Source organism: Gopherus flavomarginatus, chromosome 2 (genome assembly GCF_025201925.1).
Source record: "Gopherus flavomarginatus isolate rGopFla2 chromosome 2, rGopFla2.mat.asm, whole genome shotgun sequence".
In the NCBI taxonomy this organism is placed as follows: Eukaryota; Metazoa; Chordata; order Testudines; family Testudinidae; genus Gopherus; species Gopherus flavomarginatus.
Window position 1 is genome coordinate 47,195,470 of NC_066618.1, and position 27,747 is coordinate 47,223,216.

General features: G+C 38.1%; 1 protein-coding gene across 4 annotated transcripts in view; it reads left to right on the forward strand.

Annotated features, from left to right (window-relative positions):
- Window positions 1-27,747, forward strand: part of AKAP9 (A-kinase anchoring protein 9) — a 205,219-nt gene that overhangs the window by 150,373 nt on the left and 27,099 nt on the right. For 2 of the 4 annotated variants that reach the window (XM_050939487.1, XM_050939489.1), the window contains 14 exons: window positions 518-730; window positions 3,041-3,079; window positions 4,330-4,562; window positions 6,960-7,079; window positions 9,200-9,376; window positions 9,683-9,787; window positions 11,364-11,516; window positions 11,766-11,945; window positions 18,708-19,802; window positions 22,788-22,934; window positions 24,114-24,620; window positions 25,071-25,134; window positions 26,660-26,781; window positions 27,464-27,655. In XM_050939487.1, the coding sequence (XP_050795444.1) occupies window positions 518-730; window positions 3,041-3,079; window positions 4,330-4,562; window positions 6,960-7,079; window positions 9,200-9,376; window positions 9,683-9,787; window positions 11,364-11,516; window positions 11,766-11,945; window positions 18,708-19,802; window positions 22,788-22,934; window positions 24,114-24,620; window positions 25,071-25,134; window positions 26,660-26,781; window positions 27,464-27,655 (3,347 nt within the window). The remainder of the gene's footprint in view (window positions 1-517; window positions 731-3,040; window positions 3,080-4,329; window positions 4,563-6,959; window positions 7,080-9,199; window positions 9,377-9,682; window positions 9,788-11,363; window positions 11,517-11,765; window positions 11,946-18,707; window positions 19,803-22,787; window positions 22,935-24,113; window positions 24,621-25,070; window positions 25,135-26,659; window positions 26,782-27,463; window positions 27,656-27,747) is intronic. The other 2 variants (XM_050939488.1, XM_050939490.1) reach the window with 1 other exon arrangement.

Here is a 27,747-nt window from a genome sequence, read left to right on the forward strand (position 1 = left end):
AACTTGTTAACCTTTTACAGTCAAAAGAGACATGAAGTACTCCTGTTCTATTAACCCGTAACTATCTGTTTATGACAGGGCCATTCTTATGTTCTTATGAATGTTGCCTCAAAAGGTGGTTTAGGACTGATAGGCAGGACAAAAGTGTGTTTTGATGAAGAATTTGAAATAGGAGCAGGTGAATGTTTTCCATACCAAGAAAAATGTGTTCCAGTCTCACTCACTTCATTGGGAGTCTCTCATGTGCATGAATTTACTCACATGAACAAGGCTTTTCAGGACTAGATTTTAGGATTGTAAACCTAGTTGGAGGAACTTGTCTACACAGTGTTCCTTAGAGCACGGAACACATTGTCAGCACCCAACAATTGTCATAGTAACATTGTAGTAATACTAATCTGACCTTTAGGTTTCTAGAAGTTTTATGTTGCCTCAAATTCTGGAAATTCTGCCGTAGCACTGAAATTGCAGTTTGAAAGTTGGCATATTAAATGAACCTAATATTTCTGCTCAACAGGCCTCATTGATGGTTATGCAGATGAAAGAGCATTTCTGGAAAAACAAATCCAGGAAAAAACAGATATAATAGACCATCTTGAGCAGGAGCTACTATGTACAGGTAACAAATTGCAGGAACTAGAGGCTGAACGACAGCAGATCCAGGAAGAAAAGGAGCTACTCTCCAGACAGAAGGATGCCATGAAAGCAGATGCAGGACCAGTAGAGCAACGTATGTATTCTACACATTCTGTCTATGAGGTTCTCTCATATTTTCCTATTCCATTTTTAGTAAATTTCAGAAGTCTTAACTAACTTTTTTTTCTGTCTTAGTATCATTCATAGAATAATGCAATAAGGCCAACAGTTTCATATGTCTAATCTGACCACAAAAATTCATATTTAGGCAACTAAACAAAAAGTGCCCTGATTTTCAGAAGTGTGAGCAACCACAGCTGCCAGTAAAGTCAGTGAAAAATATCATTGCTCAGCACCTCTAAAAATTAGGCCACTTTTAGATGACCAAATTTGGACTTAGCTGCTGACTTTAGACACCCAACTTTAAAAATGTTGGCCTAACTCTGTTCCTTCCTAGTACAGTTAGATCAGTTACCACTGTTTGCACAAGAAACTCTACTTAAGCACACATGATTGAAGTAGTCACACAAGTTCACACATGATTAGACACTGAGAAAGGTGTGTTCTTCCCTCACCAAACTCCTCTTTCAGGGACTCACTATTAGGAAAGAATGTAACATGATGTCATAGATCCTGTTGAGCTCCCTCTGCAGGGTGGCATAGCAGACTCTATTAAGGGGAAATCCAGCACCTAGATCCCCAGGTATTTTAAGCCTCCAGAGTCTGAACAGAGGCCAGGCACTGTCCCAATCTTGGGGTCCCTAGTTGCACTTCGAAATGCAGACTGTCTCCTAACACTTCCTTCGGAGAGCTATGACCACATGGCCCAGCTGCCTAGCACCTGGAACCAGTGCTGACTCCTCAGAGTCCCCCTATAGCTTAAACACATCCTTGCCAAAATCCCCTCAAAAGCATGAGCCTTCTGGGTTACAATTTGACTTTCTCAGAGGAAACGTTGTTGCAGCATACAACACACACACATATTTGTACAGATTTTAACACATTATTGTTCTGGACTTAATCATACAAGAAATATACAGATCCATACAAAGTAAGTAACCCTACACAGTAGAACCTCAGAGTTATGAACACCTCTGAGGTTGTTCATAACTCTGAAGTGTTTGTAACTGAACAACATATTATGGTTTTTCTTTCAAAAGTTTAAAACTTAATATTTATTTCATTCAGTTTAGAAACTTTATGATGCAGAAGAAGAATGCTGCTTTTAACCATCTTAATTTAAATGAAACAAGCACAGAAACAATTTCTTTACCTTGTCAAAAACATTTTTAAAACTTTCCCTTTATTTTTATAGTAGTTTACATTTAACACAGTACTGTACTGTGTTTGCCTTTTTTTTTGTTGTTGTTTTGGTTTGTTCTCTGCTGCTGCCTGATTGTTTACTTCCAGTTCCATATGAGCTGTATGGTTGACCAGTCAGTTCATAACTTGGTGTTCGTAATTCTGAGGTTCTACTATATGTGTTTTCCTTCACTTTTGCTCACCCTTCCTTTGGGGGTCTTTGGGGAAACCCTGTGAGCTGAGGTAGACAGGGTCCTCCTCCCCCTGTTGCCTCATCTTTCTTTTGCAGCAGCTCTCCCCCATCTTAAGCTGGTGAAAAGGGCTAAAGAGAGAGGACATAGAGCAGCTCCTGCTCTTTATAACCCTCCAGTCCTCTGTCAGGTGACTCCCTAGTCAACCACAAGAAGTGACCACAGAGTCCTATCAGGTGATTTAATTGCTAAGCAGTCCTGTTAACTGTTTACTCAACAAATGTTTAACTTCATAAAGTAAATGCATTTTTTAATCCTTCCTTCAACAAGGAACTAAATGTCTGTGAATTAATATTTGTTGAGAAGAAAAAGTTAGGGTAGTGGTATTTAAACAGTGCTTTTTGATCATTCCTATGCTATAAATGGCCTATGAAATGTTAGCATTTTATATGATGTCTGGGAGGTTTGATAATTGGAATAATAAATTATCTTCAAGATTTTTTGTACGTTTATTCAAAACATTGTTAAAGCTTTATTGTTAAATTATAGATTTAAGTCCCATTGTATATTTGCAATCTCAAGTATCCACGTAGTCTGTTCATTCTTGTGGTACAGTAGAGGAATCCTTGTATACAATTTTGGTTGTTTTGTGTATGTTACAAAATCACTTGAAAATATAAGTTTTTTTCATGTTCACTTTAAACTTGTGGACAAAAAATACACATCTATGTCATACTTCTCAGAATAACCAAGCACATTCCTCAAGTTATCACAATAACTATGTCTTTAAACACAGCATTCTGTCTTCAGCTTCATTTTCTCTTACATAATTGAATAATGAGAAGACTGTAGCTGGCATGTGAATTACTTTGCTTCTTGTTTTTTGTTGTTTTTTTTTCCTGTTCTCCTAGGCATAGTAGATGCTGCAGTCGATGCAGCTTCCCAAGCAGGTGTGTTTGTATATTGCATGGCTGATCTTTAACTGGGTGGCAGACTTACACTTACTGACATTTATTAATCAAGAACTTCAGAGCTTTCAGCTTTCTGACATTACTGTAACTCTTACTGGCCTTCAGCTTTGATTTTATATTTCACACTCACACTTTTTCTTTTTAATAACATTTCTTATATTTTCTAAGCACAATGTATTAACAGATTTAATAAGCAGATTCATTAATAACCATCATCTTATTCACATATGAATTTTAAGATTTCGTGCTGGCTTGGAAGGGGTTTTTAATAGCCTTTTGATTACTGTTAACTTGTAAATATAATTAACATAATGATTTTGCTGGATATTGTTTTATATTGACATGTAATGTTTACCTAACAAAACAAGAATTGGATAAAATTTATGTAAGATGATGGTATCCAAAGGATCTCTATTGTGTAGTAAAAATTGTGTATATCTGGTGCTTTTCTTTTCATATACCTAAGTATCAATCATGTTTGTGAAGATTCTCCAAAGATAATTGGACTTTATAGATCCCTAGTCTTCGGTCTTACCTCAAGGGATGGATAAGGCTAAGTGATATGACCCTTTGAAGTACATGCCTTTAATGTTTCATCAGAGTGGTCCTAAGCTTTATCGTATATGCTTTCCAGTCCTCTCCTGAGGACAGAAAACCAAAAACTGGGGATCTATACAGGCCTTCTGAAAACTCCAATTACAAGTAAGTAATTTCCCTCTCTATATCAACTCACCAGGTCAAGTTCTGCAGTATTTCCCTCCACATGTTGTATATGCATCATGTGAAAAAAAATAAATTTAGAATGGATTAAACTGCTACAGGATGAGAAGATGGTTGGGTTTTCCATGCCTTGTTATAAAGCTGAGCACCTTCCTCAGTTGTAAACAGAACTGATGCATTTCCTATATTGTTCCATTTGTACAGATATCTTTAGATTAATATGGACAATAAAGTGACATGATAAAGCTGTGCTATTAATAATCTTGTAAAGAAGATGATAGCATTTTAGCCATTTTGTCTGGGATTTGTATGGGTTTTATGGTATCATGATAATTTTTAATAGAAAAAATAAAAAATACCACATTTTAAAAAAATTTAATAAAACCCAAACCTGTTCACATCCTTTATTTGGGTATAGCATGGATATACAGTCTTGGGGAATGGTTTTTCAGTGATAAAGTAATTAATTATGCATATCTAAAAGCAGTATCGTTCCTTTATTTAAAAAGAGTTATTGGAGGAGACAGAAAAGCTGATGAAGGAAAAAATAGAAGTACAGCGTCAAGCTGAAAAAGAGTACGATGACCTCCAGAAACAAGTGAAGGCCCTGGAAACAGACGTGGAGGAGCAGGTCGACCGGTTTATAGAGCTGGAGCAAGAAAAAAATGCAGAACTGACAGATCTAAGACAGCAAAACCAGGCTTTGGAGAAGCAGCTTGAGAAAACAAGAAAATTTCTAGATGTAAGTATTGAAAAAGCAGAAGACAGAAAGTGTTTGTTTGTGTTGTCAGGTGGGCCATACAGGTGGAGAGACTTCTCTCAACAGCAAGAAATGAAAAAATAGATATGACTGGACTTGCAAAGTGGTGTCAAGTGTAGAGATGCCATAACACTGTGCTTTAAAAGTAGAGTGTAAAGTTGAGATCACTACATTTAGAATATTCCCAATGTATTTTGAAATATGATTTGGTAGCAAAGTTTAATTTAAAAAAATAAATTAATATTTATAAACTTACAAATCTAAAAATCTCTAAAAGGAGTAAGAAAAAATGAATGTTTAGAATTGGCTTTGTGTATGGCAAGGTATACTGTGTTTTCCAGTTTTTAAAAGTTCAGGATGGGATTTTCAGAGGAGCCTAAGGGAGTTAAATATCACACTCCCATTGAACTTCAGGAGAGTGGGTGGTAAGCTCTCTTAGGCTCCTTTGAAAATTCCATCCTTTAGTGGTTTGGGCTACATGTAAGTTTCCGTGACAGCCTCTCCAGCCACACCCATTCCATTTGTCTCATCATCCTACAGCACTTGCAGGTGAACCCTTCCCTTCTACCAGGTTGCACGTCCTACCTGACCACTCAGTATGCACACTATCTGATCTTTCCCTGTTTGCAGCTGCAGCTACCCTTCCTTTCACTCACCATGCCTGACCTTCCCTGGCTATGAGGGTGCCACTGGAGTGCCCCCATGCAAGCTTCTGTTCAAGCTAAACCCCAGCTTGTATTACATCTGCTCCATCTACTCTCTCTTTCTGCAATCATTCAGGCAGTTTTTGCACCAGCGGAGTAAGTGTGGTAGCAATCTGCAGATTCTGACTTGGCAGGAAGTCTCCTGCAGAAGATCATGTACCAAAAACTAATTTACAAGTTAACTTTAAGGTAGACCACTGGTAATGATGTTCATTCAAACTAGGTGAAATTCACAGGGATACAGTGGATCAACACAGTGCCCTCCAGATCACTTCAGTTCTGTGGTAAAGCTGTGCCAGGAAGTCTACATGCCACTGGATCTGCAACAGTATGGATCCAGTGTCAAAATCAGTGCACTGGGGACACAGAGTAGCAAGAGCTGCCATTGTAGCCTGTGGTTAGAAAAACAGCCTGGAGGAGCTGCACTGAAGTCCTCCTTCCTTCTTGTGGTTGGAGGTGATGAATTCCACCCTGCTACAATTAATTCTCTTCTCAAGCCCAGTTATTCCAGTTATGTGTAGGGAGGGATGAATTTCATTTGTAATTAATATAACAGCTAGAATATTTTGTGATGCCACCTCTGTTTTATTTACTACTAAGCAGTGTGAACTGGAAGACCTGTCTAGAAATAATTTATCACTTAAATGCATTTGCATTATTTCATTTTGTGCTGTTCTGATGTTATTGTTACAATTAAAATTAGGTTTTTTTCTATAACTAGGTTCAAAATTAACATGTGACAGATCCATCACTATGAATTTAACACAACTTTTGTTAATCAACAGTGTGAGTTTAAGAGCGACAGCACACGGCTAGAATACAAATAAACTCTTTATAAATGCATTAGAATTCTGGCCTTTCTCCTGCAGTAGAATACACCTGCGTTCGTTAAATCAGCAATTCATGGAGGTTAATGTTATGTCTCACTATATTTGACTTTTGTGAAAATGAAACGCACATATTATTGTGCTCTTGTGGCATTAAAAAAAAAAGAGAATAAATGTTCTTTGCTGCTGTGTCTTAGACATTTGATTGTTTGTTTTCATTTAGCAGACAAACTTAATCTTACTTTTACAAACTGACAGTTGGGTAGGCAGTACAGCCCCTGTTGTTACAAATGTTGCAGCATTTTATATATGAATATTTAGAAATTATTTCACAAATGTCACAATATGTATCTCAAACAATTTGATTTTATCAAGACAAAATTGAAATACAAAATTCAGATAATATATTAATTCTTTGAATCTGTTTTTTGTAGTCGGTGCCAAACTAATATTAGTGTGAGTATTCAGACTTCAACACTTGAATTTACATTTGTACTAAATATATTAAAGAAAAAGGAGAGTTAAAAACATCAAAATAATAGGCTTCTGACTGACTGTTGCAGAAGAAATAATACACCCTGATGCAGTATCACAAGGTAGTATTGGATACATAGGGAAATGAAATATCTTTTTGGTTTTTTGACTAATCAAACAGAAAAATATGAAGTACGGTAGCCGTTCAATAAGTAGAGGGTTTAATAAATTAAAAAGATCATGCTACCTAACAAAAAAGGTTTATATAAAACAAACTCACAGTTTGCAGAAATGAGATATTATATGCATAATTTTTGAATATGGGTCTTTCTAATAATGTTTGTCCTAATAACATTGTCATAATTAAATTTCAGGAACAGGCAATTGATAGAGAACATGAAAGAGATGTGTTCCAACAAGAGATACAGAAACTGGAGCAACAGCTTAAAACTCCACAAAGGTTTCAACCTATCAATGAACACCAAACCAGAGAGGTAACATTTTGAAGTATTATCAGCTGTGCTTAATGAATGTACGTGATAAAAGCAAATGATGGACACACTGTTAAAAATATTTTTATAACGTTATTTTATAATGTACATAATCTGCATCTTTTGCAAAGCAAGAAAATAAATCAATGTGGATAAAGAATGAAAATGTTATTTGAAATAGTAAAATAATACAGAATTTAGCTATCTCAGTAACAGACACATTTGGAACAACTAATGAAGATAGGTAAAACTTCTTAAAAATGTATGGAAATGTTCAATCTATTTGCCAATTTATCCAGGTTCTTATATAGGAACATGTTCCAAGTATTGAAACTATTAATTGTGAAGAAACCATTGTAAGTGCACATACATTCATACAGAAGACAGTCACTAGTAGCTGACAGTTAACTAGAAAAGTCATCAGTTTTAAGTTAGAGACACATAGAAGAGCAAATAGTCTGTTATTGTATTGACCACAAATGTCATGATTTGTAAGGTCCTGGTTATAGGCGAAAAATCCTATTATTGAATGTGAAAGACTAAGAGATAATAAACTGAGGGTATTACTACATAACATAGTGTAATGAATTTAGTCGCATGGAGGGATATGTAAGAATGTTGTGTGAACAGCATATAGACAATGAACAGAAGTGCCTCTGTTACATGATCTTCCTATTCATTAAAGGCTAAACAGTCTTCTGTCTCTTGCTATAGCTGACATGTCTATATTCTTTACACTAGCACAGTTATGAAATATTATACTATTCTGTGTAAGTGCCTCAAGCAAATAGCAGTATTCTTCTCTTTGCTTGCATTTTACATTACTAGCTACTCTGCTTTTTACTTTTACTGTTTAATGATGCCTGTTCTTCCACAATGGACTATCTTTAGACTTGGTCTCAAACTCTCTTTTCTTTTCCATTTATCTTCTCCCTCTGGGATGTCTAACTGGTTGCTTCAAACTTGGGTGGCATCCTTCCATCTGATCTTTCTATCTTCCATCTGTTAAATTGTATTGACTCCGTTAGCACCAGGCTAAATCATAATTTCTAAATACTTCAAATACTGAAATCCACTTCATGAATGAAAAGCTGTGTTTGTCCCATCTCTTCCCATCAGTCAGTTTAACTCAGACCTTATCTTTGTGCCTCAGGCCAGATGTTTTGAACTCATTACTCACACATTTTCCTTACCTGCAATTCTGTCCACATCACATCTAGAACAGTGCCACAATTGTGTTTACCTTAGCCGTACCTTTGCTGAAATCTTTACATGTGTCTTAATTACTTACCATCATGATTACTTTCATTACTACCTTAATGTTGTTCTCCTAGGCCTCGAATGTCTCAACTTCAGGAGATTCAGAATGCTTTATCTAGATGATGTTTTCTACTGCAGAAAGTGGGACCATATAATCTACATCCTCTGTTTCTTGTGCTGACCACCTAGCCATCTCCAAATCCTATTTAAAAACTTAGGCAGAAAACACAGTTTCTTGTTAATTTAGAGTTAAGGTAGAATCGTATTAACTGACTTGAATGTTAAAGATCTAGACAAAGTTAGAGCAGTTATAAAAAAACACTCAAAAGCTAAAATGTTTTGAAGTACAGAAATACATAATTAAGGTTTCCCAGACAACTTTAACTCTGCCCCCATAGTAACACAGCGTTTTATCATTCCTTCTTTCACAAATTATTTTTGGTTCAAGGACTTTTGGCACAAATATTTGTATAGGACTTGAAGAATAGCAGAACTGCCAGAATTGAATTTGTTCTCCAGAGTCAAGACTCTTCTTCCTTGGATGTTTCAGGGATCCCACTGATGGGCTGCACAGGGATACCACAATATATGTCAGTAGTGAGTCTGAGAACCATCAGAAGGACAAAATAAATTATAGGGAGTAGCAAATGACATCATGCAAAACATAAAACTCATCAGAGGCTTAATTAGTATTTATTGGATTTGGAGCTACAAGACTCTTAATTTTGCACTGTTTTCTGCCAGGGAGGTTGGAGATTCATTAACAGACAAGTTTTTTTCCCTCAAAAATCAGCGTTATACTAATGCTAGAAACACATTCCAATATGCTACAGCGTATTCATGCTTACCGTGTTGTCCACCAGGTTGAACAGTTAACAAACCATCTACAAGAAAAAACAGACAAATGCAGTGAGCTTTTGCTCTCTAAAGAGCAACTTCAGAGAGATATACAAGAACGGAATGAAGAAATTGAGAAACTAGAGTGCAGAATAAGAGAACTGGAACAAGCCTTAATTATCAGTGCAGACAATTTGCAAAAGGTATTGTTGTGTATAAAAGTTCCTTGATATAACGCCACCCGATATAACACAAATTTGGATATAAAGCGGTAAAGCAGTGCTCTGGGCGGGTGGGGCTGTGCACTCGGGTGAATCAAAGCAAGTTCGATATAACGCAGTTTCACCTATAACGCGGTAAGAGTTTTTGGCTCCCGAGGACAGCGTTATATCAAGGTAGAGGTGTATTTCCTATTATTCTTCATTTACTTAAGAATAAGGCAATGTTTACTCAATTAATAATAAATAAATGAAAGCTAAAGTAGCTAATATTATAATACTTGTTTAAAGGTGGAGGAAAGAAAGCAGTGTGGAGCTGCCATTATGAAGGGAGATTTGCCCCTTGAAGTACAATTGCAGGCTGAACAAGAAGCTGTAGATAGAAAGGAAAAAGAGGTAGAGTATCTCTAAATGTTGAAATTTCCTTCTAATATGAATTACTTATTGGTGATTTTTGCTCTGCACCTGACTCAATGCAGCAATCCGTAGTTCACTGTTTATAGACTCTGCAGCAAGGCAATATCGGACAGTGATCTCAACAACTCCCACAAGCTGAGCAGGCTTATGCCTGGTAATTATTGGAATAGGTTCTCCCAAGGACCTCCTAAAGTGCTGTAGGCAGTGGTGGTGTTTATTCAGTCGGTGACACTTTTTAGTTGAATTGTTTTCCCGTCTAAGTTCTAGTGAAGCTATTGTGTACACTTGTGGAGAAAATCTTGTTAGGACTATATATTTGGTTAGCAGACTTGCAGTTTTGGAGGATACCAGATTTCTATGAGGGAAGACTAGGAATGCACTTGGTTTTTAGATTTCCATTGCTTTTTCCTTGCAATGGGGAAAAATGTGCCATGCTTAACCTTTACGAGGGTGTTGGAGATAGTAGGGCACCCAACCACCACCAGTAGCCTGCACACGTTAAAGGTGTTTTTGGAAAAGACCTACATTATACCTTTCCAGCCAAAAAGCAAGTATCCTGATGGTAAACAGAATGGAGTTCAGGAAACTTAAAATGAAGGAGTGAACATCTTCCACAGTCTGATGCCTGAAATCGTCTTTTATAAAAATGAGATTCAGTACAGATGTAGTTCAGTTGTGATTACGGAAGTATTTGTCCTGAGAGAAAGGATAAAGGGCCACATTCTGATAACACTGATACTGAGTCAGTGGAGTTACTCTAAATTCACATAGTATAAATGAGATCCAGATATGGCCCATTTAGTCTAAATTAAGAAATAAAAAGGACCCAGTCACATGAGCTAAGTGTAAAAATAATGAGTTTCAAAGGAACCTGAGGGTGGTAGGTACTCAGATCTCATTGAAATTCATTGGAATTTGGACACCTAACTCTATTAGGCTCCTTTGAAAAGCCCAGCCATTATCCTAAAATGATTTTAAACATAATGGACCAAACTCTTCTTTCAGTTACACTGTTGAAAATCTGGACTCTATTCATTTCACTGAAATTATTCCAGATTTACACCAGTGTAACTGAAAGTGGAATTCAGCTCACTTTTATATATATATAATTTTTTTGAAAAGGCAATTGAAGGCAGCAATAAGAGAAGGTCATGTAAACAGTTTTTAAAATGTCAGTTAAGTATTTTGAGAATCTAAAGCCATTGTGAGGTAGAACTGGTAAATTTAAATGAACCCAGTCCTGCAAGCTCTCCCTCACTGGAACAGTCATAGTGATTTCAGCTGACATCAGGGGGAGTTTTGCATACAGATAGCTTGCAAGCCTTCAGAGGATGGATGAGTGACCTAGTCTATTTCTAGATCACCATTTCCAAATCCATTCAGTTGTAAGAATCAAACGTATCTTTACAATCAATGTGGTTAACACACTATGTCATTTGAGTAAAATTCTGTAATTTGCAGAAACAAAACTGATCCCAGGTATATATTGTTGTTTTTTAAATGTGGCTCTGCTGTGTGTCTATTAACCCCTTCAATCCACATTTTGAATGTGCAGATCACAAACCTTGAAGAACAACTAGAGCAGTTTCGAGAGGAACTAGAAAACAAAAATGAAGAAGTTCAACAATTACATATGCAATTAGAAATCCAGAGAAAGGAATCCACTACACGATTTCAAGAACTGGAACAAGAGAATAAATTATTTAAGGTAATTATCCGACGGACAAGATTGTAGTTTCATTCCTGTTTACCCTGAATAAATTCATTCTGGAGTAAAACCAAAATCCTTAACTCTATTTGATGTCTCAAGTGTTGTACTGTTCAACATACAAAATATTAAAAATTTCATATAAACATTCTTTATTTCATGTGATCTTCTATCATTTAAATCTATTAATTGAAGAATATTCAAAAAAGGGTACATGTAATTATATCACATATGGATTTTTTTTGGTAGGATGAAATGGAAAGATTGGGACTAGTGATCCAGAAATCTGAAGATACATCCATAAAGGATCATTATCTAGTGCCTGGGAAACTTGCTCAGATCATGCAGGAAAAGGAGCAGGAAATAGATCATCTTAATGAACAAATAACAACACTGCAACAGCAACTTGAAATCACAACAGACAACAAAGTATATTCTTTTGAAATCTTTTGTTTATATTTAAAGAACACATTTACTTAGTCATTAATAGAATACAATGCTCTAACCTTCAAAACTAATTACTGTTTCTCAGTTCTTTTATGGATCCGACGTTCTGTTAAGAAAATACATTAGAATTATTTTTGCCTGTATTTGCTTATATAATCATATATACTTTGCTGTCTTTAAGTACTGCTGATCCTCTTGCAGCCTATCAGGATGCAGACATCTTGAGTTGCATCTCAGCATACTTTCTGAATTTATTCTAATGTCTTGTACATATGAGATACATTTAGTAGGTTGCATTTTGGTGCCACCTTCTGGATAATGCTTCATTTCTAAAATTTATTCTTTTGAAACTAATGAAGCTATGAGTTTACTGGATATGTGTAAATGCAGCCTTTCTGATCATACCATGAGCCATAAACCTTTTCTAATACAGTGTAATGCTTGCCTGAATTGCAAGGATTTCAGGCAGCACTATATTGATAAGACAAAGTGGAATAAGAACCATTTCCAATATTTTCTATACTTTAACAGTTCTAGCTTTTTGCTGCTTTCTAAACTACTATTGACGTTTCTTTTTCTCCTGTACTAGACAATGGACCTGATTCTCCACTGGCTTGCATCCAATTTACATTAGTATAATTAAGAGCTTGTCTGCTGTATGCATTAACAGTTTGATTTAGTCCTCTTTGTTAATGTGCATCAGCAGAGTGCAAAGAGACAGTTAGAGCACAGCAAGTTAGTGCAGGATAGATTCACTATCCCAACAGAGGTACTTCTGATTTAAATTAGGATAAGCACGAGGAGAAATTGGCCCAAAGTCTCATATATCCTGTAGAAAGCAAATTGGGTGATTTATTATGGTGGGATTTTATCTTCTGTTCAAATAGTTGAACACTTGACTCTCTCCATATAAATTTTAATAATAAACATAGTCTCCAAAGACAAATATCCTTCATTTCATATAGCCCTTTTGTAAGTCATAAAGAACAGATGTGTGTACACTTAAGAGCTGGCTGAGCATTTTGGATTTCATCCCACAAGGTGATAGTGGAATCTGCTTACATTGAACTCCAGTGAATTGGATAGTTTTTAATACATTTCAGTGTGCTAATTCTAGCTGTAGTGAACCTGAACTTATAATGAAAGAATAATAGAAATTAGAGGTAGAGAAGAACATCTCCTAACAGTGCAAGATTGTTCCCACACTCTGTCCAGTATAGTTTTAAATGTCCCCAATATAGTTTTAAATGTCCCTCAACACTTTCACTGTGAACCTAATATAACTTACTGTCAAGAAGCTTTCTGTGTATTTAGAGTTTCTGATTTTTTTATTTTAACCAATAAATAGCGATAAAACTTCCCTGATTGGGGAAAAAAATGAAATCACTGTTTCTTCTTCAATTTGTTGTCCCTCTCGGTGCTCCACTTCAAGTGTGTGTGCATCCATGTGCTTTCGATCAGAGATTTTTGTCAGCACTGTCCACGGTCTGTGCCTGCACCGTAGACATCCTTGTGCTCTGGTCCAAAGGCATATAGGGAGAGGGCAGACCTGCCACTGCTCCAGTTCCTTCTCAGTTCTGTGCAGCTGGAAACACAGTGTGTGGTGTCTGTTAGTTTAGCTTTCATAGCTTGCTTGGGTTTTTTTCTTTTTTATTGATATTATTCCTTTATTTTAGTTTGTCGTTTTTATTTTTCCCTCTGCACAGTCTTTCAGAGCCCCTCCTTTGTTTCACAGTCAGGGCCTCTGCTGCCCTTGACCCCTGTTTGTATGCAGCCTTTTCTCCTTGGGTTATGTTCCAAAGCCCAGTCTTCAAACCCTGCCAGACCTGCCACAGGCCCTTTCCCCTCAGTGACGGGTATTCCAGCTGCCTCCACTACTTTAGAAAGTCTCATGTTCCATCAAAATGCAAAGTCTGCTGCATTTTCAAGAGCAGACCTATGAAACTGAGGGAGGACAGACTGAAGTTGCTCCTTATGAATTATTCTTTAAGACCTCCTGTGAATTCCCCCCTTCTCCTCCCCTCAGCCTGTTAGCACTTCAGTGACTTCTCTGGATCCAGTAAGCAAAGACCATGGGGAACATTCAGAGACTTCAAAGCCTTTCAGGAAGAAAAGACACTGATCCTGTGATAGGGAGCCTAAAAGAAAAGAAGTTGCATGGGCCCGCAGACAGTGCTGACAGAACTCTCAAAACGTCTGTTAGTATATAAGGTGCCACCGGACTCTTTGCAACTCTCTGATTGAAACTGCATGGGCGCACGCACACTTCAAGTGGAGCATGTTGAGAGACAAATATTGTAAAGCACTCCAGTTACTGTACAGGTGCTCGCTTTATCAAATGAACACCAGAAAACTCCCAGAAATGGTTACGTGTGTCTAGGGGCTTATATGCATAGAGCAGGAATGCAGACTTCAGGGCTATGATTTCTAAAGCGCACTATTGTGTATTCCTCATTAACTGGTCCATATAGAACCTATTAGGTTCCCTACTTTAACTAGTGCTGTTAGAAAGAGTACTAGGTTAAAGTGCTCTAGGGAACATTACCAAGAGATTAGTCATTATAGTACAGGATTAATGACTATAGTGTACATTACTCATTACAGTATTTACAAAGAAAAAGCCTCGAAAAACCCTGATTTTTCTTGAGCTATGTAAATTTCAAAAATTGCTAAAAATAACCTCCAAAATGAAGTTGTTAAATCTCAAAAAACAGAAGTCTTGCTCAGATTCAACCTATATTATCCCTTTCTTAATTTCATCCCATCACTCTTAGTTATATTCTCTAGCATGTTAAATAAGTCCCTTCTCTCCTTGGTGCAAGATATAGATATAAATAAGACTAGACCTTAGATCAGTATTTCCCAAACAATGGCTTGTGACCTTCCAGTGGGTCACATAAAGGTTCTAGGAGGGTTGTGGGCCCAGTGCAGAGGGGTGGCCCCCCACCCTGCACTTACTCTGCAACGGTGGCTCCTGTCCCATGGGGTGGCTAGGTCAAACCAGGTTGCAATGCCATTCACTCAAATTTTGCCCAGTTGTCCCTCTGTCATGATGGAAGGGTAGCTGGGCCAGACCTGAGTGGTGCAGAAACCCTGTGCACCAGGTTGCAATGCCTGGAGTAGGAAGTCAGGCCCAAACCTGTAGGACAGGAGCTGCTGCTGCAGGGTGAGTGTGAGGCAGACTCGCCCTTCAAACTCCCACTCGAGCCTCTCCACCTAAACGAGCCAGTATTAGGGTTGCATGGCCGGGGTGGAGGGTGCTGCTGCAGGTGGCCAGTGCCCTCTCAGTGGGGCAAGGAAGAGGAAGAGGTGGCAGTGGAAATGGAGAACACTAGCCTATGATTTTTTATGTCCCTCCCTTTCCAAAGATGGACCTTGTGCAGGTCATAAAATCAGGCAAAATGCAGTTGTTGGGTCGCCTTGCTAAAAAGTTCAGGAACCGCTACTTTAGATCGATCCCTTCATTACTCTTCTAGACCTCTTCCTCCCTTCAGTGTTTGTTCTGTTTTTACAGTCACTTTCACCAACGTTCAGTCTATTTCACTGAATAATATTGCATATTATACTCATGCCTAATTAAATGAATTTTCTGTGCAGGATTTCTTGATATTGTGTGATTGCTTTACTAACATTCAGATGTAATTCTGTGGTAAACCAATCAAATGTCTACAGCATGATTTCTTCTTTATAAATAATGCTTGTTACTCATGTTCACATTATCCACTAAAAGATAAATTATTCTTTGGTTTTTTTTTTTGCTCAACAGTTTTACTGGAGTCAGAAATGAGACCTACTAGGTAGAAATTGCCAGGATCATTCTTCTTTCATTTTTTGGAAATCAGTACCTCAGCTGCTTTTCTTCAGTCTTCTAGGATTTCTGCAATTCTCTGAGACTTTCCAAAAATATGTTAATTGGAAAATGTATTTAACATATTAGTTAAGATGCAAAATTGGCCCTACTGATCTATATACGTTCACATTTTCCAAGTAATCTTGCTTTTTGCCATTTTTATAAGATCATTTTACAACTTCAAAATTGTCTCAATTGTCTAAATGTATTGAAGGATAAAGAGCAAAGGGAAATTCAGCAGTTTAATTATTTTGTAATTTAGTGGGCTTTTTGCTCCTGATATTCTTCTGAAAGCTGTTTTTACTCTGTGAAGTACTTTGGCTATCATTAACTCATTGTTTGTTGCTATCCTTATCTTTTCTATACAAGTATTGACTGACTGAATATTCTTGTTTGATTGCCTGCTACTTTTCCATTTCCAGTACGGACTTTTTTTAACCTAAGATATTTGATCAATTCCTTATGAAGCCATGATGACCACTTCTTGTTACTCTCATTCTTATTCCTCTTACTCTGGTGTGCCTGTATTATGGTGTGTTTAAGGGTCTTCCAGCATTCTTTTACACTTGTAGAATGAGAAGTTTCTCCCACTGTACGTTGCATATTATAGTCTTAATTCTCCAAAACTTATCCTCTTGAAATCTTACACTCTTTTATTACTGCAGCTGTTGGTGAACTCTTTCCTTATTCTGGTAAATTTTTATGTTCACTGACCCCAGATTTTCCTTTTCTTCTCTTATTCAAGCTCAGAAAGAAGTCAGTCTCTCTTTTGGTCATATTCTCTATTATCTGCATCATAAAGTCATCCTCTTCAGTGAGAACATATATTGGGTTGTTTCTGTTACTCAACTAATTTCTGGATAGTTAAGAATACGAATCTGGCAACTTCAAATATCATGAGTTAGTCCAGAAATGTGTTGTTTTGCTCTCCTTATATCATGACAAGTCTCTTTGTTGCTGAATTGTTTTGACAGCATTATAGAGTCTTTTCACAAATAGTGCTGCATCTCCATCTCTCTCTTCTTTCAATTAAATTGTTGTACAAAATAAATTACTTCACTACAGGTGGCTTGCACAGAATATATATACTGGTACATATATGTAGAAAGGAAAAGAAAATCCGTTATTATACTTGTGCTAAATAATATTGATATAGTTAAGGGCCTGTTTGCATTTCCTTTATAAATCCATTATATTTCACATTTCATATATATATCCAATGTATATTTTAAGTGGTAGAGCCAATATAGCTTTATCTGAATATCACTAGATGAATGTATATTTGGAAAGGGGAGCTGCTTCTTTTTAATGGTGAAGAAATACAATATCTGACTAATCTAGGTGAATATAGTATCTAACTTGTGTATGCTAGAACCCTCAGTCTTGAAACTGTTATTTTCAAGGCTGAGGATCCACTGCTTTTTTAGAGAGAAGGAGATTATTTGTGTAATATACTGCAAAATGATTACTCTGAAGGTAAGATGATTCCAAGAACCTTAGGGCTTGGCTACACTTGTGAGTTAGAGCACATTAAAGCAACCCTGGGCGCCCTAGCTCACTACCCGTCGACACTGGCAAGGCACGTAGAGTGCTCTGACTCCAGGGCTAGAGTGCTCCTGGTACTCCACCTCGGTGAGAAGATTAACACATCCCATAATCCCCTTAAGTCAAGTGGCCGCTTATGTCATTGTTTTGGAATCACTAAAGGCATGCCGATATGCCTTTTGAAAGCTCCATTTCTGACAGCTGGCAAGCTTATCTGCTCTGAAACAAAGCAGCCATTACTGTAGAATGCTGTGTGTGAGAGAGAGAGGCCAGGGGAGGGGAGTCTGTTGCTGTCTCAACTTATAAGACAACATGCTGACATGCTCTCAGCGCACCCAGAACCTGCTCTCTCTCTCCCCCCCCCACATACACACAACACACTTCCTGTCATGCTCCACCCCACCCCCATCATCTGAAAAGCATATTGCAGCCACTTGCATGCTGGGATAGCTACTACAATGCACTGCTTTCTGTGGCTGTTGCAAGAGCTGCTAATGTGGCCATGCCAGTGCGCTTTCAGCTGTCAGTGTGGACAGATTACAGCACTTTCCCTGCTGTGCTCTGTGAAGGCTGGTTTAACTCAAAGCGCTCTACATCTGCAAGTGTAGCCATGCCCTTAGTTTCTTGGGTGCTGGAAGTCAAACTATGTCTAAGGCCCTGATTGTGCAAAGAGATTTATCTGCACAGACCTTACCACAGCTGGTAGTCCCTTTAACCCAGTGGTCCCCAACCTTTTTCGTCTGGTGGGTGCTGGACGACAAGCCACTGAGGACCATGGCCAGCAGACAAGTATCCACCGAAATGCCACCGACAAGCGGCAATGACAATCAGCATTTCAGCAGCAACGCCTCTTGACAGCGGCATTTTGGCGGCGACGCCTCTTGACGTGGCTGCTTCTTGGCAATATTTCGGCAGATGCTTGTCTGCTGGCAAGCACGCAGGCGCACAGAGATGCCCCAGTGGGCACTGCGTTGGGGACCACTGCTTTAACCTCAGTAATAATTTGCCCAGGGGATGGATGTTGTCAGAGCTTTAGACAAGAAAGCTGGAAAAATATTATGAAAGCTTCGGCTTTCACATGTGGCTTTGTAGAAAGTAGATAGTTCAGTAAGCTCACACCTCTTTTCCAAGTCCGACACGCATGTACTTTGATTCATGTAAAGATCTATGAGCAATAAATCATCAAGGCAATTTCATTTATTGCAACTATGCTTCTTTCACAAGATGTCAGGATGAATGATTAAACAAACTGCTGCCAGGAAATCCAGGAGAAAACATAATCTGGTTGTTATATAATATTAATTATTATAGAAACTAGTAACTATAAATTTCTGTCATTGACTTTGTAGGTTATTGAAGAAAAAAATGAGCATATAAGAGAACTTGAAGCCCAGATAGAATGCCTAAAAAGTGATCAAGAGCGTGTGAAGAAAAACAGTGAAGAGGAAATAGAACAGCTGAATGAAGTGATTGAAAAGCTTCAGCAGGAGTTGGCAAATATTGAACAAAAAGAACCTGTAGATGTTGCTTCCATTCAGGAGGATGCTGACAGTTTGAAACATGAGCTTGATACAGTGTTAGCAGAAAAAGAAGCTTTAAAGAAGCAAGTGGAAGATAATAATGTAGAGTCATCCATGACAAGAAATGAGCTTGAAGAAACTAAATTAAAAATGAACCATTTAAAGAAAGAACTAGATATCTTAAAGAGGGAACACGAGAGAGTAACCGAGAAATATAAGCGTTTACTGATGAAAGGTGACAAGGCAGAAGTAGGGGACAGGAGCAAAGACAAAAGTGAAAAACTGGAAGAAGCCCTGAATGAGAAGTCACCAGAGCTGCTAGAAAATAAAATCCAGCTTAAGTCTGTGGAAGAAAATACAAAAATCAGCATCAGTAACATGGAGATAAAGCTGCAGCATCTTCAGGCAGCTGTTAAAGAGAGGGAATCAGAGTTGTGCCAGTGTTACAACCAAATAAAGGACTTGAAAGAGCAAGCCAAGGTTGAAACAGAAGTACTTAAAAAGAAAATACTGGAACTTGAAGAGATACTTCAGGAAAAGGTTGCTGCTGCTCTTGTGAGCCAAGTTCAGTTGAATGCAATTCAAGAGCAAAATAAACTGAGGCCGAGAATGCAGGCATTTTCAAAAGGTGCTGAAGAAGCAAACAAAAACACACAAACAGAAAATGTAAATCACATAGCTAAAGAAGAGACAGAATCAAAATTATCAGTATTAACAGAGAAACTTTCAGAGATGGAGAACCAGCTAGCAAGAATGTACAATAACCTGGAGCTAGAAAAAGAAAATGCAGAAATTGCACAGAAGGAGGCTATAAAAAAAGAAAACAGACTGTTAGAACTTCAGCAGTTACTAGAAGACATTCAGGAGAAACACAAAGAGGAGATTAAAAAGACCCCTAAACAGGGAGAGGTGCAAACATCTGAGGTAAAAAATTGTATGCCTCACGATTTTTTGCTCACTTTGCCTAAGAATCAATTATTTTTATGCGAACTGTGGTGGGTGCACACATTTTTTAATAAGACTAAAGACATTAATATTCTATTACTGCATGAATAGATTCAGTCAGAGCTGTGTTAGGTATACATACTCCTCTGACTTACAAATAGAACAAAAATTGACTTTTGGTAAATTCCACTGTTGATTTCCTGTGGATATTTGAATAAAACATATCCAGCCTTTTCATGGGAACCACGTTTTAAAAACTAAGCATACTTTTCTCAACTTCTGTGAATATCTTCTGAAGATAATAAGATTGATGATGTGCTTGTCATTAATCTGCAGATTGATTTTTGAGGCACTGGAAGTCTTAAAAAACGTGTTTTTATTAAAGGTTTAATTTGGGGCATGCATATTGATTTAGGCCTTGAATCACAATGGGTCTTAGGCATTGTGACACTCAACATTGTACTGCCCAACTTTAAGGCACCTAAAAAATCACTGGAATCCATAAGCTTAAGTTAGGTATTAGGCTCTCTATATAATGAAAGGGGAGAGAGAGGCACCTGAGAAAGCCGGCATGCTAGACAGGGAGCTGCCTAAGCTAGTCAAAAGGAGATGCTTATTGAAGGGATATGACCTATGTCTTGCCCTCTCAGGTAGTTACGCCAACTGCAGGGAGGTGCCTGTGTCTCTGCATGGGATCCACAGCATGGAACCCTCTCCTGGAAGGGAAACGCCTTTGGTGTCTAACCATTTCTTGCAAGAACAGCAGCGGTGTATGCCTAACTCCATCCAAAATGGCTGGACGCAGTGCTTCCATTGTAACCTTTAGCCCAGTGTTAAAGTACTCACCCAGGATGTGTAAAACCCAGGTTCAATTCCCCATGCTACCTGATGGGGAGAAAGGATTTGAATAGAAGTCTTCCTCCTCTCAGGAGACTCTCTTAACCACCACTGTATTAAGCCTAAGTCACTTTGTGGTATTGGGCCCTAGTTATTTGTATATATTGCAGTGAAAATTTACAAGCAAGTATAATCCTCTCAAAGGGATTCTTCTAACAAAGTTGTCCATATGTAACCAAGACCATAGCGCTATCTAATTTATTCATTCATACAATTCCCATTATCATAATATCAGAGCAACTCACAATCCTTAATGTATTTATCCTCACAGTACCCCTCTGAGGGCAGGAAGTACTATTATCCCATTATATGGATGGGGCAGAGAGGCTGAGTTCCTGTGTGATCTTGAGCAAATCAGTCTGTGATAGAACACGGAACTGAACATGGATCTCCCCAGGTCTCAGAATATCTACCTACCTATACTATACAGACCATCTCTCCTTTCTTCAAGGGGAGTCTTCCCCCTACTTCCTCTCCAGGCAGTCCGAAAAGCTAGTCTTTCTACCGAAATTCCATTCCAACTCCTGTCTAAAATAGTCACTTCTTACAACTATTAAAATGTTATGAATTCAACAATTACAGATTTTTAACATTGCAACAACAGTTCAATGCTATTCGCTTTTAGGAAACAATGTTCTATTTGAATATTAAATTAGCAATGTTACTCCATCTGTATTTGGAATGAAGGGGCATGAAAACACGTGTAGCTGAAGTAAGCTGATCTCACAAAAATATAATGTAAATTCCAATTTAAGATGCTCTTATAACATAAATAACACTAGAGGTTGGTCCTGCTTTGGTTGATTTAGTTTCCTTGCTCTTATCTAATGCCAGGAAAGCATCTTCATTGCACAGATACCTGCTTTCGAGTTTTGACTTGTTAACATGATCAATTTTAACTTCATTGTCACTGCCATTTATTAAAATTATGGAAGCCAAATTCAAAGAAACTTAGTGTTTTATCCTTGTCTCCTCATCTAACAATAGTGAAGTTGTGACAGATCCTATGGCTTGCCACATTCTAGGCCCACTGCGTAATGTCTGAAATTTCCCACTCCATGGATCAGATTTAGAGGCGAAGTATATGGGGATTAAATTACACATCTATGTAATTCATATGCCTAGGAAGCAAAAACAGTCATAGTAACAAACACAGCCAACAAGAGGATTAAGAAGGGGTAAAAAAGTGCATGTGGTTTGAAAGAGATTCCTTTTTCTCTTACACCTTTTTACATCCTCCTTTGGTTGCTTTCTGCAATAACCCTCACCTTATACCTCTTTAATGTTTAACTTATGCCAATTTATGTTCATACTGCCATCCATCGATCACCAGTTGTCACCTGTTAATTTGACCCTCTGAGTCAAAGTTGAGTTGAGTGTATGTTCTGTAGGTAGCAGTTGTGGGGGGGAGGGATAGCTCAGTGGTTTGAGCATTGGCCTGCTAAACCCAAGGTTGTGAGTTCAATTGTTGAGGGGGCCATTTGGGGATTGGTCCTGCTTTGAGCAGGGTGTTGGACTAGATGATCTCTTGAGGTCCTTTCCAACCCTGATAATCTATGAAATTTAATGAAAACCTCAGCTTTGCTACTGAAAGTCTGAAGTTCACAGATATGGAATGCAGGGCCTGGACCACAGGTGCTAAAACCTTTTGTACAAATGCTATTGATTTAAGGCCAGAAACTTCTCTTTAAAACTTTATGGTGTCTAGCAGACTTCATTTTCAGAGGCTTACTGTTTGTTCACATCCCTGTTGCTGCCTTTTAGTATATTAGTGTTTTTTCCATCCTTGGCCAGAGAGCTTCCCAGATTATCCTTTTCACAGCACTTCCCCTTTTTTTTTTTCAGTTTGGGGATCCCAGTTAATCTAGAAAAGTGGCCTTTTGAAAGTCTAGGAGGTTAGGTTAGGTCAGAACACCACCTATTCAAGGCACTTGACGTTTCTTCATGTGGCTTGGCTCATCTCTAGCATTTGTGGAGTCGCATGCAGGGGTCAGCATCATTAGTATTTTGATGCCACTGTAATAGATGTTTTATCTACTACTGCTTATATTTTGTACTGACATGTAGGTAGTCAAAGAACTAACTCAAAGTCAAGAAGGAAGTGTATTCATTGCTGAAAGTGAACTAGAGAAAATCAAAGCTGAATCAGCTGCTGCCAAGGAAGAGCTGAGTAGTTACAGAGAAAAGTCAGAAAAACTTAAAGAGGAATTAATGGTAAGAACCGGATCATTCCATAATGGTTTTCTCTCTCCCAGTGAAAAAAAAACATAAAAATGACTGTACAGTACACACTGTTCATACTGTTCAAGCTACATGATGCTGTGGACCAGATCTTTAATTGCTGCAAATAAGTGCAATTCCAGTGACTTGAAGGGAGTTGTACCAATTTACAGGATCTAGTCTGTTTCTTGAGATAATAACTTTATGTTATCATCTAACAGACATCATCCATCTAAACAAGATTAATCTGAAAAGAATAGCTGGGACTCCTCATTGGATAGAGCAGGGGTCAGCAACCTGCGGCACGCATGCCAAAGGTGGCATATGAGCCGATTTTTACTGAACAGAACCCCTGGCCGGCAGCAACTTAGCGGGGCTGGCGGCCAGGAACCTGGCGGGCAGGAGCCGGCGGACAGAACCTGGAGTCCTGGCCATTGGCCCTGCTCAGCCTGCTGCTGGCCTGGGGTACCAGCTGCTGGCCCCGCTCACCTCACTGCTGGTCTGGGGTTCCAGCCGCCCAGCCCCCTGCCAGCCAGGGTATGGTCCTCCAGCCCCACCCAGCCCTCCTGCCAGCCTGGGATACTGGCAGCCAGCCCAGCCCTCTGCAGCCCTTATCAAAAATTACACTACAATTAGCTTAAAAACTTGAAAACTTAAAAACTTTGCTTGTATATTACAGTAATTGTTAAAACATGTATAATGTTAATAAATACATAGGTTTGATGAAACAAAGTAGTTGTACTTATGTGTCTGTGCTTAATTTGTGTTTTCAGTGATTTACCTTCTAAAAAAACTCACGTCTCGCACCCCCAGAAATGGCATCTCACACCCCCAGGGGATCCATGCACCCCAAGTTAAGAACCACTGCACTAAACTGATAAGATCTGCATTTTAATTTAATTTTAAGTGAAGCTTCTTAAACATTTAAAAAACCTTTTCACTTTACATACAACAATAGTTTAGTTATATAATATAGACTTATAGCGAGAGCCCTTCTAAAAACATTAAAATGTATTACCGGCACATGATACCATTTATTCACTCTAATTTAAGGAAACTCGGCACACCACTTCTGAAAGGTTGCCGACCCCTGGTATAGAGCATTTAAAAGTACTAAACTTGGTTCTTTAAAGGTATTTGGGCATCTGCAATTCAAATTTGTTATATCTTTAGGTAAGAGAAACAAGTATGACACATCTTCAAGAAGAGCTGCACCGAGTCCAGGACAACCTAGTTGAAGCGGAAAAGAAGCTTGCAGATTATATGAGAAAGGAAGAGGAAATAGCAGAACTTGACAGCAGAAAGGATGTTGACAAACCAGATAATGTTTCTACCAAAGACCACCCAACTTTCACCAGAAAAAGTTCATCATCTCAGACTGATAAGACTATGCAAATCAATAGCTCCAACCAAACTTTACAAGTCCTTGTTAAAAATGCAGAAATCCAAAATGATTTACAAAATGAATATTCATCAGAGGAGGTTGCAGAGGTCATAAGAGAGTTTACCTATAAAATTGACCAAATGCAAGAACTCCATGCTGCTGAAATCATGGACATGGAAACCAGGCATATTTCTGAATCTGAAGCATTGAAGAGAGAGCAGATTGTTGCAGTCCAGGTATTAACAGAAGAATGTAATGCTTTGAAGGAGGTCATAGAAACTTTGAGAGCTAAAGAGGTATATATTGAAATTTTTTAAAATTCTGTCATTCAGTATTTTATAAAGAATGTTTTAGTTCATGCTACTCCTAAGTAGGGTTCCTATTTTGAGTCCCCTTAATCATGGAAGACTGTGCCATTAAGGCACTATACTGTGTTTGGAATTGTGTAGAGTTGCTCCACCCCAGGGAGAGTTCCTAAATCCCTCCCTAGCTTTACCATCCCTTAGGTTGGTGCAACCTGCTGCCCTCTTGTGCCCAGCCAGCTCAATAGACTTGTGAAGCAGAAGTGTTGGCCCATGAACCTTCCCGTTTCTGCCCCCTTTTGAGAGGATCTATACTGCTGGGTGACTAGGAGGGAGTAGCCCATGTGGTCCTCTGTTCAGCTGCTCTCTTCTGATCAATCTGGACTCTTATGTGTCAGGTTGTGTTTTTTGCAAAGTTTTAAATGTTTTTTTTTCCAAATATAGGGAGTCCCAATTTCTGGGTTACCACACACTGCATCTTATATGGCCAGAGATGGATGTTCTAGTGGTGAGAGACAATTGTTTTATAGCCTTTGTATTTCCCATAACAGTATTATAAATTAAATTGTTTGTATGATAGAAAACAAAAGTAGCTGTGCATTACTTTAATCCTAGCACAATGGAAACTGAAGTCACCTGACAAGGTAAAATATCAATCTTGCAGGCTTCCTTCTTATTAATTATGACTTTTCTACTGTGATCTTGGTCCAAAGTCAGGATTTTATTAAAGACGCACCAAGTACTTACTTGATGCTTTTTTTCTCTACTTCCAGCATGCAGTAGCAGCACAGCAAAAAACTTAAAGTTCAGAAAAAACACAGCATAGGCAACATGTAATACCATCATCAAGTGTTCCTTCCCAAAATGCTTTAGTTTTTGCCTCCAATAAAGGCAGGATCTTCCCCTTATTCTTTACCCACGATCTTCCCATAGGAACATCAAGTGTCTGTATGGAAAACTTGAGCCAGTTCAAACCCAACTTGTAAGCAGGACCTTGATCTTCATCTCCTGTTTGCCTGATAGGCTTTCGTGTTAAAGGAACTCCTTGCATTGAGACCTGTAGCCCAAGAAGCAAAACAAAAAGCAACCTGCAATAACAAAAGGAATTACAACAGGAGCAGCAGTGAAAATCAAAACAAAATCCCATACTAATCAAACGCTGGCCGGTCATGGGAAAGACAAAGAGCATTATATCTCTATGTGAATCTTAATTACTCTGGGACAGAAACGTATGTGTGACAGAGGGGGTATGGAGCTGCCTTGAGGAAAGAAATTGGAAGTTGGTTCCTTCTGTCTGGGCACAGTCCCTCCATCCTTTCTTCATACTGATTTCAGCGTTAATCCAGGGCAGTCTCCTCAGTCCTGAATGGAATTTAAAACTGCGGGCTGCTGGCAAAATCTCTCAGGATGGCAGTATTACTGTATCCTCACATGCACCTCTTTCTATGGCTGCAGACAGGTGTGATCTGAGTGTGTGCACCAACAGGAGTGAGTCAGACCCATCAAATTTTTACCATAAAAATTAAAACACTCTATCCTACAGTAGGAAATAGGAAGTACACCTCTGCCTTGATATAACGTTGTCCTCAGGAGCCAAAAAATCTTACCATGTTATAGGTGAAACTGTGTTATATCGAACTTGCTTTAATCCACCGGGGTGCGCAGCCCCGCCCCCGTGAAGCACTGTTTTACCCGTTATATCCGAATTTGTGTTATATCGGGTCGCATTATATCGGGGTGGAGGTGTAGATTCAAGTGGAGGCAGAGACTACAGATACTCAGAAGGGTCAGTTGGAAAAAGGTTTATGTAGTGTTCAGATAAATGTCTTGATTCCGTCTCCCAGAATTTTAAATGATTTTCTTTGCTGCTGTGTTTTGAAAGCAAAGAAGAAAAGCGTAGAAGACAAAACAAAAAAAGTAGATTTTATGCAACCACTTGTCCTAAGAACCAAGAAACCGAAGTCCTTTTTTGTTATCTGTTGTTTAAAGGTTTCCAAGCAATTCAACTTTATTGTTTTTCCCTTTTATTTTAGACTCTAGTTCGGACTGGAGTCAAGGAATTTATCTCACCCAGAGCCAGGGATCTGACATAGTATCAGAAGGAATAGGAGATGATGATGAAACTTCAACAGAACTGCTTCCAAAGAAAATAAAGGTAAATTAGAGCTGATGTAATTTTACTTCAAAACAAAATCATTTTAAAGCTCCTTTATACTGTCTGAAATGTAGATCTTCTTCTCTTTTTGGGAAGAAGTGCCCTGTATATAGTAGATATTTTAAAGATTATTTAATTGCATTTTTCAAATATCACCACTATATAATATGTTGGCTACCAGCAAAGACCAGAACTATATAAATAATTTTAACAAATAAGAATGATATTTTCATTTCTAACCATTATAAAGAAGAATTTGTCTCCAGCCATCAGTCTTGTGTGCTAGCCCTAGCCCATATGCGAGTTTCAAAATTTGAATGGAAACTTTCCAGGACTTAACTTTTAAAATATAAGTTTATATAGAGAACTCAGTTTAAATTTGTAGTATTGATCTAATAGATTTTTTTTTTGTAATGAACTTCAGGGACTACAGCAATATTTGTTTCAGGAGGAGGGAGCAACATATATATTTCTAAAACTCTACTAAATAATCAGGCACTTTCTGTATTTCTAGTCTCAACATTAATCATATTCAGCAAGCTACTTATTAATAGATAGTGCTTGCTCTTGCATAATCAGCCTCCTTTTTCTGATTCGTTTTGATGCCAAATTCTAGTGCTCATGAGCCAAGATCACTATTATGACTGTCAGTATTATAATTTTTTTCTTATTATTATTATAGGGTTTGCTACAAGCAGTGCATCATGAAGGCGTACAGGTGCTGTCTCTCACTGAATTTTCTGACAGTGAAAGGGATATACTGTCTCTTAAACAAGGGCCAGAATCATGGCTTGAGGAAAGGAAAACTTTTCTGAGCACTGTTTCATCTTTGAAGGATTTAATTACACAAATGCAACTGCATAGGGAAACTGAGGTACAAACAATATTATAAAACTCAGATCAAAATAATTTATACAGTAGCATTTGAAACTAGAGGTGTGTGAATAACTGATTTTTTGGTTCACT